The sequence below is a fragment of the Triturus cristatus genome, chromosome 10 (assembly GCF_964204655.1).
Source record: "Triturus cristatus chromosome 10, aTriCri1.1, whole genome shotgun sequence".
Lineage (NCBI taxonomy): Eukaryota > Metazoa > Chordata > Amphibia > Caudata > Salamandridae > Triturus > Triturus cristatus.
This window is the reverse complement of record NC_140593.1, coordinates 1,189,937,532-1,189,950,356: the sequence shown is the minus strand read 5'-3', so window position 1 is coordinate 1,189,950,356 and position 12,825 is coordinate 1,189,937,532. Positions and strand designations below refer to the sequence as shown.

Sequence of the window (12,825 nt, the reverse complement as noted above, 5' to 3'; positions counted from 1 at the left end):
CATGTGACTGACTCTGCTCCAGCCCTTTCATCAGCACTGCCTGGCATGTGACTGATTCTGCTCCGGCCCTTTCAGCAGCACTGGCCTGGCATGTGACTGACTTTGCTCCAAGCCTTTCAGCAGCACTTACCTGGCATGTAACTGACTCTGCTCCGGCCCTTTCAGCGGTACGGGCCTGGCATGTGACTGACTCTGCTCTGGCCATTTCAGCAGCACTGCCTGGCATGTAACTGACTCTGCTCCAGCCCTTTCAGCGGCACTGGCCTGGCATGTGACGGACTCTGATCCAGCCCTTTCAGCGGCATTGGCCTGACATGTGACTGACTCTGCTCTGGCCATTTCAGCAGCACTGCCTGGCATGTGACTGACTCTGTTCCAGCCCTTTCAGGAGCACAGACCTGGCATGTGACTGACTCTGCTCCGGCCCTTTCAGCCTTTCAGGGCAGTAGCCTGGCGTGTGCCTGACTCTGCTCCAGCCCTTCTGGCTGTCGGAAAGCACTTACCAGTCAGGAAATCTCCAGATTTATTTACGAGCCAGTCCCTCTTTGCTCCCTGTGTGTTTTGCAGAAGCCAGGCTCTAACATTGGCTGGCAGTCCAAGCTCGCCAGATGTGGTCCGGGGTCAAGTCAGGTCACCAGTACTTGTGGCAGGGGTCATGCCAGGTCACCATTATTTGTATGTCAAGTCCAATAGCTTTATTTCGATAAAAATATCATAAAAGCATCAGACAATTCATCAATATGAAAAGGTGAAAAATACAATCTATTAAAATTTATAAAATATGACAATAAAATATTTAAAAACAATCGAAATATGCAGCTATTTCCTCCTAGGTTGAAAATTTCATTTCTGATTAGAGTGATAAAATCCATAAAACATATTTAAAAGTGAAATGTTTGATGTTTCTTCTCAGGGACAGAGTATAGCGTTTCAAGATACATTGGTCCTCCCCTCTGGTTTCACTATGCATGCTCCTATGCATGCTCCTATGCATGCTCCTATGCATGCTCCTATGCATGCTCCTATGCATGCTCGCAGGGATTCTAAATCAAGATCAGCTTGCCCTTCGTGTAGCCCTGTGCCTGATCATCCAGGCTCGGCCCAGGAACTTGGCGACTCCGCAAACAAAGAGGCTTCTCAGATCAGATTTTAATAAGCGCAAGGCATCTCGATGGTCGAGAGTGCCTAGTTGTTTGCAGATTGGCACGAGCCACCTAGACCGGACACTTGCGTACCCTGTGCAAGCAAACAACAAATGTGCAACACTCTCTTTTGAGGTCCCGCAGGAGGCGCATTCTTCAGTGGTCTGATGAGGGGGGCGCCACTTCGCGGTAAATTTGCGGACTGGAAGTGAGGCAAATCTGAATTGGGTATATAATGCCATATCCTTGGGATCTGGATTGTGTCCAAGTAAGGTTCGAGGCCTCTAGATTGTTTATGCTGGAAGAATTCTTCCGTAAGCCTTCCCATGTTTGGGTTATTGAGGTCTCTAACGTCTATCCAGTCCCATTAGATCCGTTTCAGTTCTGCCTTTCTTGGCGGATTTTGAGTGTCCCAGGATTCCTTAAGGCCAAGTGTTGTCAGTAGTGCCTTGAGATTGAAAATCCATTTAATCCCCTTGTTGGTGTCCATGCGCATTATTTCTGTAAATGGCTCTGCTTAGTTAGCGAGTTCCGGGGTGCTCCTAAGGCGAGCCCAACAAAGCAGTGGGCGAAGTTTGGCCAGATCTTTGAGTTGGCGCCTGCCCAGATCGTGTATCAAGGGGTTAGAGGAACGCCCTGAGGTAACATGATCAGGTCCCTAAAGAACTTGTGTTCTGACCTACTAATCGCATCAAGGTTGTCAAAGCCCCGTAGCTCGGCGCCATACAGAGCTGAGCTAACTGTCTTAGATCCATACACAGTGAGTGCCGGGGCGACAGGTCTACTGAATGATGAGCGATGTTCTTTGCTCAGTGCCCCGGCAGCACGTTTGTGATTCAGGAGCATTTTATCAAGATGGGGTCTCCACTGCGCTTTTTCTGAGAGACGTATCCCAAGGTAATCAAAGGTAGTGACTCTCTCTAAGTGTGTCCCATTTAAGGTGATGTTATTCCTGAACGATTTGTGGGGATTGAATGTCATAAATGTTATTTTAGATGTATTTATGACCAACCCCCGGGTGTTACAAAAGGTTTGGAGCCTGTTCGGGAGTTTTTGAAGGCCTGCTGGGGTCTTGGAGATCAGCAATGTGTCGTCGGCAAACAGGAGGGTCGGTACCTTGTTACCTGCCAGGGCCGGGGCATCAGCTGGTGTTTCTTGCAAAAAGCTGACCACCCCGTTCACATATGAGGAGAACAGGGTGGGTGCCATCACACAGCCCTGCCGAACACCCCTGTTTACTGGAATCTTTTCGGTAAGCTGCCCTTGGGACCCCCATCTTATCTGAGCGTAATTGCCCTCGTGAAGCCTTACTGAAAGGTTAAGGATTAATGGAGGGATTCCCATATCTCGCAGTGTTTCCCATAACCTGTGGGACCAGGTCAAAGGCAGTCTTTAGGTCGATGAAAGCGAGATAAAGACTACCTGTGCCAATCACTACCACTTTCAATAAATCAAGAGGAGCCTGCAGACCTGGTCCACCGTTCCCGTATTGGTCCGGAATCCCGCCTGATATTGGGAGAGGATAGCCTCCAATACCACCCTGCCAACTATCTTCTGCATTGCATCTATGAGGCTGATGGGCCTATAGTTGGAAGGGTCCTCTCTAGCTCCCTTCTTATAGATTGGGACTACCTCCGCACCCTTCCACGATTCTGGAACTGGGCATCCTCTAGAGATGGAATTAATAAGAAGGAGAACATACTCGGCCCATTTATTCCGACCAGCCAGGAACAGGTCTCCAGGGAGGCCATCTGGTCCCGGGGCCTTAGCAGGCACTATCTTGCTTATGGCAGGCTCGACTATTTGTATGGTGCGAGTAAAGGTCTGCCATGCGTAGGAACCCCAGCCCTGCCCTTCCGAATCGGAGGACCCTCCCCACATGGTCCCGGTAAACAGGTCAGGTGTAATCAACACATCCGGCCGTCTTTCTTTCTTTCCGACAGTCCTCCCTTCTTCATTATCGCAGGAAACCGAATGTAAGCTATAAAAGCTGAGGCAAAGTGGCAGGGAGTGCCTGGTGGTTGTTTAAAAGTGGCCTGGGGTTACGCAGCCCTGGTATTCAGCACGCCGACATTTAATAGTGCCGGACACGGGCTTCATAGCAAAACTCTGGTCCCCGGCACTTATTCTTTTACAAATTAAGCAATCAGTCCCCCTCACCGGCGTCACCATCCATGCCAACTTACGGAAACACTCGAAAGGGAAGTTTTGCAGCAGAAAACATGAGTTTGTCCATGGACTTAAACTGAAATGCTGCAACATTATCGGAGAAATTTGAACATAACATTTTAGTAAAGTTCCACCCCAGGTTGACACTACATATATATGACATTTTCTAAATGACGTCAATGCTGTGGCAGTCTGTGACCCAGCCTCACACCCAGGGCCACTAAACAAATACAATTGTGTGGCTGAGGCATTTTCTGCACAATTATTAATTTACTGCCCTTGCCACCTGGAACGCTCTCTACTGCATAATTTGCAAAAAATATTTCTAGGTCAAACGGATCAAAAGTTACAAAAACGGGCCCACGTGGAGCAGTGCAGGTGTGCTGGTCACTTACAGTTGTTGATTGCTGTGTTCCGGGTTACACAGGTACTACTCAGGTGAACTGTTGTCCAGGTGGGATTTAGGTCCCAGGTTGCAGGACAGGGGACGACGGGCTTTTGTTTGTATTATGGAAAAACCGGATTAATTTAAATGACATTGAGACGGGGTGGAAATAATGACTGGTTATTTGCCCCAAAAATATGTTGCTTCATTATTCGTGTAAATTTATGTCACGGTAGAAACACTGTTTGGAAAGTAGCATTTACTTCAAAAGAGTATAAAAAATCCTAAATATTTCACTGCGGATTTGAAAATTGGTGTACAATACTGCTCTGCAGATATATCTCTAAATGTAAAAATAGCGCTTCTACAGGTCCAGAGAGAGAACACAGAGTAAATCAAAACTCAAGACAGACTTAAAACATAACTGAAATACGCAGAATAAAAGAGACGCACCTTTTTATTATGAGACGAAAGGTGCACTTACAGACAGGACTGTTTCTTCAGTGCAAGGTGGAAGAGCTAGGGTGAATAAAGGGCGATACTGTGCTTCTCTGCAAGTAACAAATATTTGTAGTTGGTGATTAAAATATTTAGATGATATGGAGAACGCGCATATTTTTCTTTAATAGGAAACTATTTTTTTACCCAAACTTTTCGATCCCTTTGGTATCAATGCGCCTTAAAAGAGCAATAAAATAAGAACTGCCACAGAATGTGGCGCACAATGCTCTATAATTTGACTTCCCTAGTAGAGTAATGTAGTGAACCCTGCCACATAATTTGGTCCTCTCACATGCCGCATAATTCCAGCGCAATAGTGAAGTGCCCCCTCCCCCACACACTACAGCAGCTTGAGCAGGGGCTGCCACTGGGGTGGTGAACTGGGCCCCACTGAAACACGAATGAGTTATTTATGGCTTCTCCTGCCTCTAGGTCTGTAGACACAATGGTCAAACAACACGGTTAGAGTGTACCATGACAGAGGGGTGCCAGCCATGGCAAGAAACGGGGGAAGAGAAATTACCAAAATAGGAGAAAACAGAAAATAATACGTAGAAAACAATGAGCACGAAAGAGAACAAAATAATAGGTAGCTAGAGGAAAGACAGAAGAGGAATAAGGGTGATAGAAAAGGTGAATGGTAGAATGGAAGAGTGAAAGAGAGCACATGGAAGGGTGAAAGGAAGAATAGACAGAAGGGTGAATGGATGAATGGAAGAATCAATAGATGAAAGGTTAATAGGTGGTTGGATGGGGGATGGACAGAAGGGTATAAGGAAGAGTGAAAGGATGAATGGATGGATGGATGGATGGAAAAGTGCAGACATGGACAGATAGAGGTATGAATAGATGGAAGAGTGACAGGATGAATGTATGGATGGAATGGGGTGAAAGGGCGAAACTATCTATTCCAAGGAAGGTTGGGTTTACTCACTTCAGTGCCCGTGTGATGAGAGGCATGGTTCAAGTGTGGGGTGGGGTATTTTAATTTCCGAACTACCCCCTTGTTCCAAGGGCCCTGCATACATCTCGGGCCAGCGGCCTATCATTAGCCCCCGTTATCCCAGCCCTGCAGGGATGAGCGGGTTCGGGCCTGCCTCCGCCATTGTGGACGGGCGGCAGGACCCTGGCCTCAGAGCTCCTGTCCGGATGTAGGGGTGCTCTGTATAATTTGCAGGAGGGCCCCCTCAAGTTTCGTTACTCCGTTGTCTCAGGCTTTTTAGACCCGACCACGCAAGACAAAGGAAGCAGATAAGCAACTCCAACACGGTAACTCGAGAGGTTTCGCCTCGATAATAACTATAAGGAACTGCCGCCCTCTCGTGGCCGTCTTAAGAACTGCCCAGGAACCTTGGTAAATTCGCATGCCCGAGCTGTTGACGGCCGCTCTTTGAGGACTTCAGCGGTGTCCTACATGTTGCACAAGATTACTTTGGAAGCTAGAGGGGTTTTCCTGCGACGAGCATAGCTGCCCGCACAAAAGACATAAGAACCAAAGAGAAAACAACTGTCTCGCATTGGAAATTCAATGCAGCGTTTACAATAAAGAACGGAGCTGCCCGGTGGGTCCATCTCCCACACAAATGTATACGGTTCGGACCTTTATTTCACTAACGGTTCTGGCAGATGTAGGTTGTCGTTTGCCCCGAGAATAACTGAAAGAGCAAGTCAAGCACGTGGGTATTACCTAAATCTGCCCAGGTCGGAGTATTCCATCCTACCGAATGAGTGGGCTGCGACCAGAAAGAACCACTAGAAATAAGCGATTTTCAAAAATTTCCGATTTACCACACTTAGTACAAAAACATCACTCCATAATCTGCAGACTTAAATACATTTTTTTTAAAAAAAAACGGTTTCTAGCTTAAATGGATGAAAAGTTACTGATAAAAAATACAGCGTGCACTGCGGCAGACCCTGTGCAAAGTTTAACTGGTCACCTTTTAGTTGAGGTCTGCTAGGCTGGTGTTAAACTGGTACAAGTAAGATAAAACCTTTGTCCTGGTAGTACTCCTTTGCCACATAATTCCAGTGGCTCTGGGCATGGCCTTTCTTTTAATCCTGCTGAAGAACTGAACGGCTTGGAGTCCTTCAATTCTCTCAACCCAAACACGTGCGAAGTCTTTGTTCTAGGTGCAGCGCTGATCAATTAATTGATCTGTATCTCTATACATATATATAACTATACAGAAATATATATCTAACTACACAGATCGATCTATCTATACAAATCAATTGCTCGCTGTGTATACAGACGGATATCTGTCTGTATGGACAGATAGCCACCAACCTGTACACACAGAGAAATGGACATTTTAAAGTTATTTCTGGCCTCTCTCCCTCAGGATACAGATGGACAGTCTAAGCACGCCAAGCTATAGATCATTTGCTGGAAATGCCGCGGTTATGACACAGGACAAAACCGCAAGTGTAAGTCTAGAAATAGGGGAGCGGAGCTGGAAGACACTGGATCAAGAGGCTCGTGGCTTGGGAGCGGGCTCTGCTAGGGGACTCCTTACCCCACCTGCCTGTTTTCAGATCTTTCACCGTCAGGCAAGAGATATACACCTCGTGGTGGCTTTTAAGCTCTTAACGCTCTGCCTTCTTAGAGTTTTTGAAGTTTCTCCGCCTCCTGTCACTGGAGTCGTGAACTTGCAACGAGGAAGTCACATTAGCCCTCAGAGGTCCAAACTGAGGGCAGCTCAAAGGCCACTGGGGCCTGAAGAGCTCACATTTGAAAATAGAAACTTGAGATGTCTGTTTTTTAGACCTAAAAGCTTCCTCGGTCTGGGAGTAAGAGCCAAGGGAAGGATTTATCCCACGCAGGGTTTGCAATATGAGAACCAAATGTACAAAAACATCAGCCATCGTGCTGCAGACCAGGTACAGCTCAAGCACATTTATGGAGTGCGGGGAGGGAACATTCAGAGGGTCCCAAACATGTCCTCTTCGAGAACCACCTGCCGGGTACAGAACAACCTGTAAACAGGAGCCCAAGAGCACACACCTGTCTGCTCTCACGCCCAGTCTTCCACAGTGGGAATGTGTGCAGGACATCTGAGGATGGAGTGTACATTCAAGTCCTGACCAACTGGAACACACACAAACTTCAAACAAAGCAGGCAGATGGGTACAAGGTTGTATCCAACCCTTCACGTCCTGTAAACTGAGTCACAGGACTCCCTCAGAGCAAACACGAGCTCACTACAAGGAGGCTGCACAAAACACACAACTGAGGTGCTACGGAGATTCTTGGAGGACACCGACATCTGTACGCTGCGGCGCCCATGGCCAGGACATCTGCCGGCATTACTAGGTGACACTGAAAGGACTTGGAAAATGTCAACATCAAGGCTTCACTCAGTGTGGTACCAAGGCAGACCTAACCCTCCAGGAAAAGGGTGGCTACGGACTAAACTCCAAACAAAAGGAGAGTCACCCCATGTTGGACAGGCCACACGAAGGGCTTGCTCCCTCCCCGCACGACAGGGCCCGAGCTCCGGCCCACCAGGCATAATCCACGAAAAGCACCTGTACCCCGTCTCCCGACGGATCTTCTGCCCTCGGACCTCTACTCATCACGGGGCCCAGCCCCACCGGCTCCCCCGGCCGGTTCAAGCCGCCATCTTGGGCCCTGCACCACGATGCCGCGTGGCCTCGCCCCGACCCTAACCCCGGGCCTGGCCGGCCCCGACATCCCGGCACCACCATCCACCCGGGAGGTGAGCGGACCACTTGGCAGGTCAATGGGAGGACGAAGTGTCAAGAGCTCTTCCCCCGCCAGGTGCCGGTCGCCTCCAGCTCCCCCAGGCGCTGGCTCCACCCCCTGCTGGGTGTCTGGACACCTTCATCCCGGGCCCTCCGACCTCCAAGTGCGAGGGTCCGGACATCAAAGGGCGCCTGCCCTATAACTGGGACAACTCCGGAGCAGGAAGGCAGTTGTATCCTGGAGTCGAGAGACACCGAGAGAACTCAGCCTTGACGGACTACTGGCGCTGCCGTAGCCCGCTCTTGTGAACCATCGTCCTGCCTGCTGGCGCTGCCGCGGCCTTCTACAACATCCATCCTCGTCGGGACCTGCTGGCGCTGCCGCGGCCCGTTGTAACGACCATCCTCACCGGGACCTGCTGGCGCTGCCGCGGACCGTACATCGACCATCTTTCCGGGACCTGCTGGCGCTGCCGCGGCCCGTTGTAACGACCATCCTCACCGGGACCTGCTGGCGCTGCCGCGGACCGTACATCGACCATCTTTCCGGGACCTGCTGGCGCTGCCGCGGCCCGTACCAACTAAGCTCGAGGATTGTGAGCTAATCATCATCTCATCCAAACTACCTGACTGGTAGACAGGCTGTCCCGCTACCCCTTACCCTGCTTTGAGAGACTTGAATCGAGGGGACCCCTGAGTCCAGACCTCCTTGTACCATTCAACCGTACCTTAAGAAGTGCTTATAAAGAACACTGAACCTTATCCGTGTGTGGTATCTGTCTGTGGGGGGGAAGTTACTTGTCTGTACGATCGCTGGAGACGGCTCTCCCCGGAGACCTCTCCTCCTGACCCCGGCCGACCCTCCCGGTCCGTCTATCCTTTCTAACACCCCAACTGGCCAAAAGACACAGGGTAGTTTAGAACTAATCAAGAACAGACTCTCCGTTGCATGCTTTGTTTGTGTCTTTACACCCCCTTAGGCACATCACCATCATATTTGAGAAAGTACACATCTAGGTAATACGCAACAATAGTAAAAAAACATTATCAAAAACCCCCAGTCTCTGTCTCGCTATCCCTTTCAGGATTATCATTTATTAGAATATATGAATCACATTAAAAACCCACAAATATTCATTACAAAGATCTCATATACAACATATTCACGTATAGCGATCATTTATTTTTTATTACAATTCGAAATAAATAAAGTTATCTTAAAAAAAAAAAAATCTGGCTTCATCACCCTGGCCAGTTGGCTTTGTTCTTCGTTTGCTGGTGGTTTGATAGTTAAGGGTTTTAAGAAGTAGTTACACATCCATGTATGAACATGTCCCTTACCACCTGTTCCATACGGTTTTGGTTGGAAATACACTAGCATGCTACCTCCCGACTGTTCGATTTGATTGGCTGACCCCCAGAGTCCGATGCCCCAGTTTAAAAGTACTGCTGTCACTTCCGGCTTCCCAATCCGGCCCCCATGGCTAGGTTTGTCCTTTTCCTTTCTGTAGCTCCCAGAGCTTCGCCTTGGAGGAGGACTCCACCCTCTGAAGATGTGGCAGGAAGGACTCCTGGCAGCATCTTCTCCTTGCTCAGAGGACATGGTGGAGGCCTTCAACAAACTCCTGGTAATACGGGTCTGGGAATGAGAAAATAAAAATACAGCATTAAGGATATTTGTCTGTTTCAAAGAGAATAAAGATTAACGTTACCCAGAACAAAACACTAAGGGCCTGATTCCGATCTCGTTCAGAAAGCATTCCTACCGAATCGGTTCTGGCATGCTTTCCAGGCGACTCGAATCGGGGGAATCCCACCAAGCATTTGAATGCATCCGAATGCTTCTGGATACGATTCGGTCAGACGCCCATTGACTTCAATAGGAACCTGTGTTCTGAACGAGAACACTGGCTCCGATTCAATAAAGGATTGGCTGGGGAAAACCGTGCACCCTCTGGCGGGCACATCATGGTGCCTGCCACATTGTGAATGGTTGGGAAGAGGGTCCCATTGGTGTCCCCACGGGTCCGATTCGGAGGGCCCTGGGTGTAGGAGGGCCTGTTATGGGTCCCCAAAGACAGAATCCGGCATCCGATTCATCCCAGAGAAAGCAAATTGGAACGGCTCTCTCGGAAACAGAGTCCATAGAGCTGTATAATTCGGCTCCAAAATACGCGTCCTAACCAAATGACTTTCGGAACAGATTCGGATAGCCCTACCAGTTTCCTGGCATCATACTCGGTTGTTGAGAAGTGTGTACGATTCGGTCGGAAACAAGGGCTCCGGATCGGATACAGCAAACACGAATCCTATTTGAAGCCCTTCCGAACGACATCGGAATCGACCCCTAAGTAGTGCTCATCCCAGAGGTTTAGCTAAAACTATTATGAGGCAACCCTGGGAACCTGGGCTATAGAATGCAAGAAAAAACAGTGGATCCCTTAGGGCGAGGTTTAAAGCCTAAACCGCCGAGGCCTAGTGTTAATGGTTCAAAAATGTACAATTAGAATCAGACAGTTATTGTAATTCTATAAATCCTAACACATTACAGTTTCTGCAAACAATGACACATGAATCATGGTAAATCACATCAGTCCAGGCAGCTTTGCAGCTCGGAGCGTCCTCGCTCATGGAGAAAAAGTCTCTGAAGTCCTTTGGAAGGTGCTAACTCCAGCCCTGGGTGGAGTCATTTTTTTGATCTCCCATGGACTCTACATTATTGTCCTGATTAAACCTTCTCTCCTCGCCGATTCTTCCCTGGTATTCTGGTTGCTTTCCTTATTCTTTTGTCGAATACCGGATCTCTTTAATTCTGAGTGTTCTAAGCGGTGCTTGTTACCTTACAATGACTCACAGCACAAGAAGAGACAATAAGTGCACAGTTTAATGAAGATGGGAGGGAAGGGAGGAACTCATTCCGGCAGGGAGAGTTTCGACGTTACTTTTGACGAACCTTCGGCATATCCTTTTTTCCAACAACTGGGGATCCTTCAGTGATGTTTCTAGACCCAACAGCGGAAAAAATAACCTGAAGATGGCGACTACGTATCGAGGCTTCCAGTAAGAGGCGTCTGACACCAGAGAAGTGTGGACAAAGCACCAAATGAAGAAGATAATCGAAGCCCCACCAAAAACAAACAATAGGAAAGGGAAAAGGGACCTTTATACAAAGTGAGTTCCAGACCCAAACACTAGATGGCGGAGTAATATACCGCATGTGAGTACAGAAAAGATTCTCCCTGCAAAACTTGTTCTCCTGAGGAGCCGAGTTCTCACCTTTTGAATAGGAACCAATGTACTACCCATTCGGAGGTGGATCTGTGAATAGATTCAAACCATAAAGTCCTGCAGGAGAGAGTGGGCAAAATGCCATTATCGAAGAACCTGAATGTCCAAGTGATAGTGCTCCAAGAACGTGTGGAGGGATACACACGTAGCTGTCTGGCAAATGTGAACCCCACACAGGGCTGAGCATCTACCCAGTGATATTTTGCATGATCTATGGAGAACTAGGTTGTCTGGGAAGAAGGTAGTATACAGTGGATTAACACAAAGAGCTTGAAGATAACTCACACGCCATGACAAGGTGATGGCGACGAGGAACAAAGTCTTCATAGTGAGGAGCCGTAAAGGGCAGCTGCGAAGAGGCTTGAATGGAGTACACAAATAAGTAAGGACTAGATTGAGGTCCCATTGGGGCATCACAAAAGGGGAAGGGAGAAAACATATGTTGTAGCCCTTTAAAGAAAACCGCATCACAGCCGTTGCCTTAAACAAGAAGGGCTGATCTGGCAACTGCAAGAAGGCTGAAAGGGCCAACAGATCTTTAACCGTGCCCAAAGAAAGATCTTGCCAGGATAAGACAAAACAAACAATAGAACATCAGATAACGTGGCCTGGATGGGGTCTATCTGTTGTTTTCAGCACCAAACCACACATTTGTCCCAACGGCAGGCATATATAGTTTTCGTTGAAAGAAGCCTGACTGCCAAAATGATATCAACCAACTCCAGGGGCAGGTTGAAGGTGTTCAGCTATAGCCCCTCAATTTCCATGCATGAAGTCGGAGATTGCGAAGGCCCGGGTGGAGAACCCTGTCCTGTTACTGTAACAGCAGGTCCTCCCGGAAGGCAGACTCATGAAAGGTCATGTGCTCATGCCCAGGAGTTCTGGATACCATACTCTCCGTGCCCAATCAAGAGCCACTCGGATGATCTGGGCTTTGTCGGTCCTGGTCTTTGAGAGAACAGGGGGCAGGAGTGGTATCAGTGGAAACGTGTAGGAAGCTGGTTCTCTATATAGTGTACTAAAATGAAGTACACAGTGCAGAGAGTCCAGTGGGTCCCCAGTTGGTTTACAGGGGCTAAAGTAGTGAATACTAACCCTCTCTTTTGTGGTAGTGTGGGCACGCAGTTAGCTTATCAGATTGTACTAACAGAGGCAATAAATGAGACACACTTAAAGAGTAAATCCGGGACCAATTTAGAAAATGAACACTTCTTTTTACATATATTGCAAACTAAAGAGCTTCGTTTCTAGGTATGTACAGTTTTAGTTAAAAAAAATATGCACAGGTAAGTAAAGCATTTAAACCTGTACGCTTTTACACACAATGCAATGCTATGGGAGGAAAAGTCAACGATGCATAAAGGTAGGTACAGTCAGTTTCAGGGGTTCACCTTCGGGGATCGGAGTAGTGGTGGGCCAAGGTTCAATGTACTACAACCATTTGTTCGAGAACCGCCCGAGTTTTACCAGGAGCAGGGTGCTGGTGAGGCTGGTAGCTGGTGTGACGGAGAAAGGGGGGTACCTGAAAGAGGCTGCAAGGGGGCTCAGGTCACAAGGGGGCTCAGGTCGCAAGGGGGGTCGTTGAGCACGGGGCCCTGGAGCACAGGGCACAGCCGGTTCGTAGGGACCCAG

General features: G+C 48.4%; 1 protein-coding gene across 3 annotated transcripts in view; it reads right to left on the bottom strand.

Annotated features, from left to right (window-relative positions):
- Positions 1-12,825, bottom strand: part of LOC146797002 (uncharacterized) — a 126,073-nt gene that overhangs the window by 27,987 nt on the left and 85,261 nt on the right. Inside the window, exon 8 of one of the 3 annotated variants that reach the window (XM_085629598.1) lies at positions 8,967-9,544. The exons of the other annotated variants lie outside the window; for them this stretch is intronic. Within the exon in view, the coding sequence (XP_085485724.1) occupies positions 9,498-9,544 (47 nt within the window). The 3' untranslated portion in view covers positions 8,967-9,497. Of the gene's footprint in view, positions 1-8,966; positions 9,545-12,825 lie in introns of those variants that run through there. 3 annotated transcript variants of the gene reach the window in all.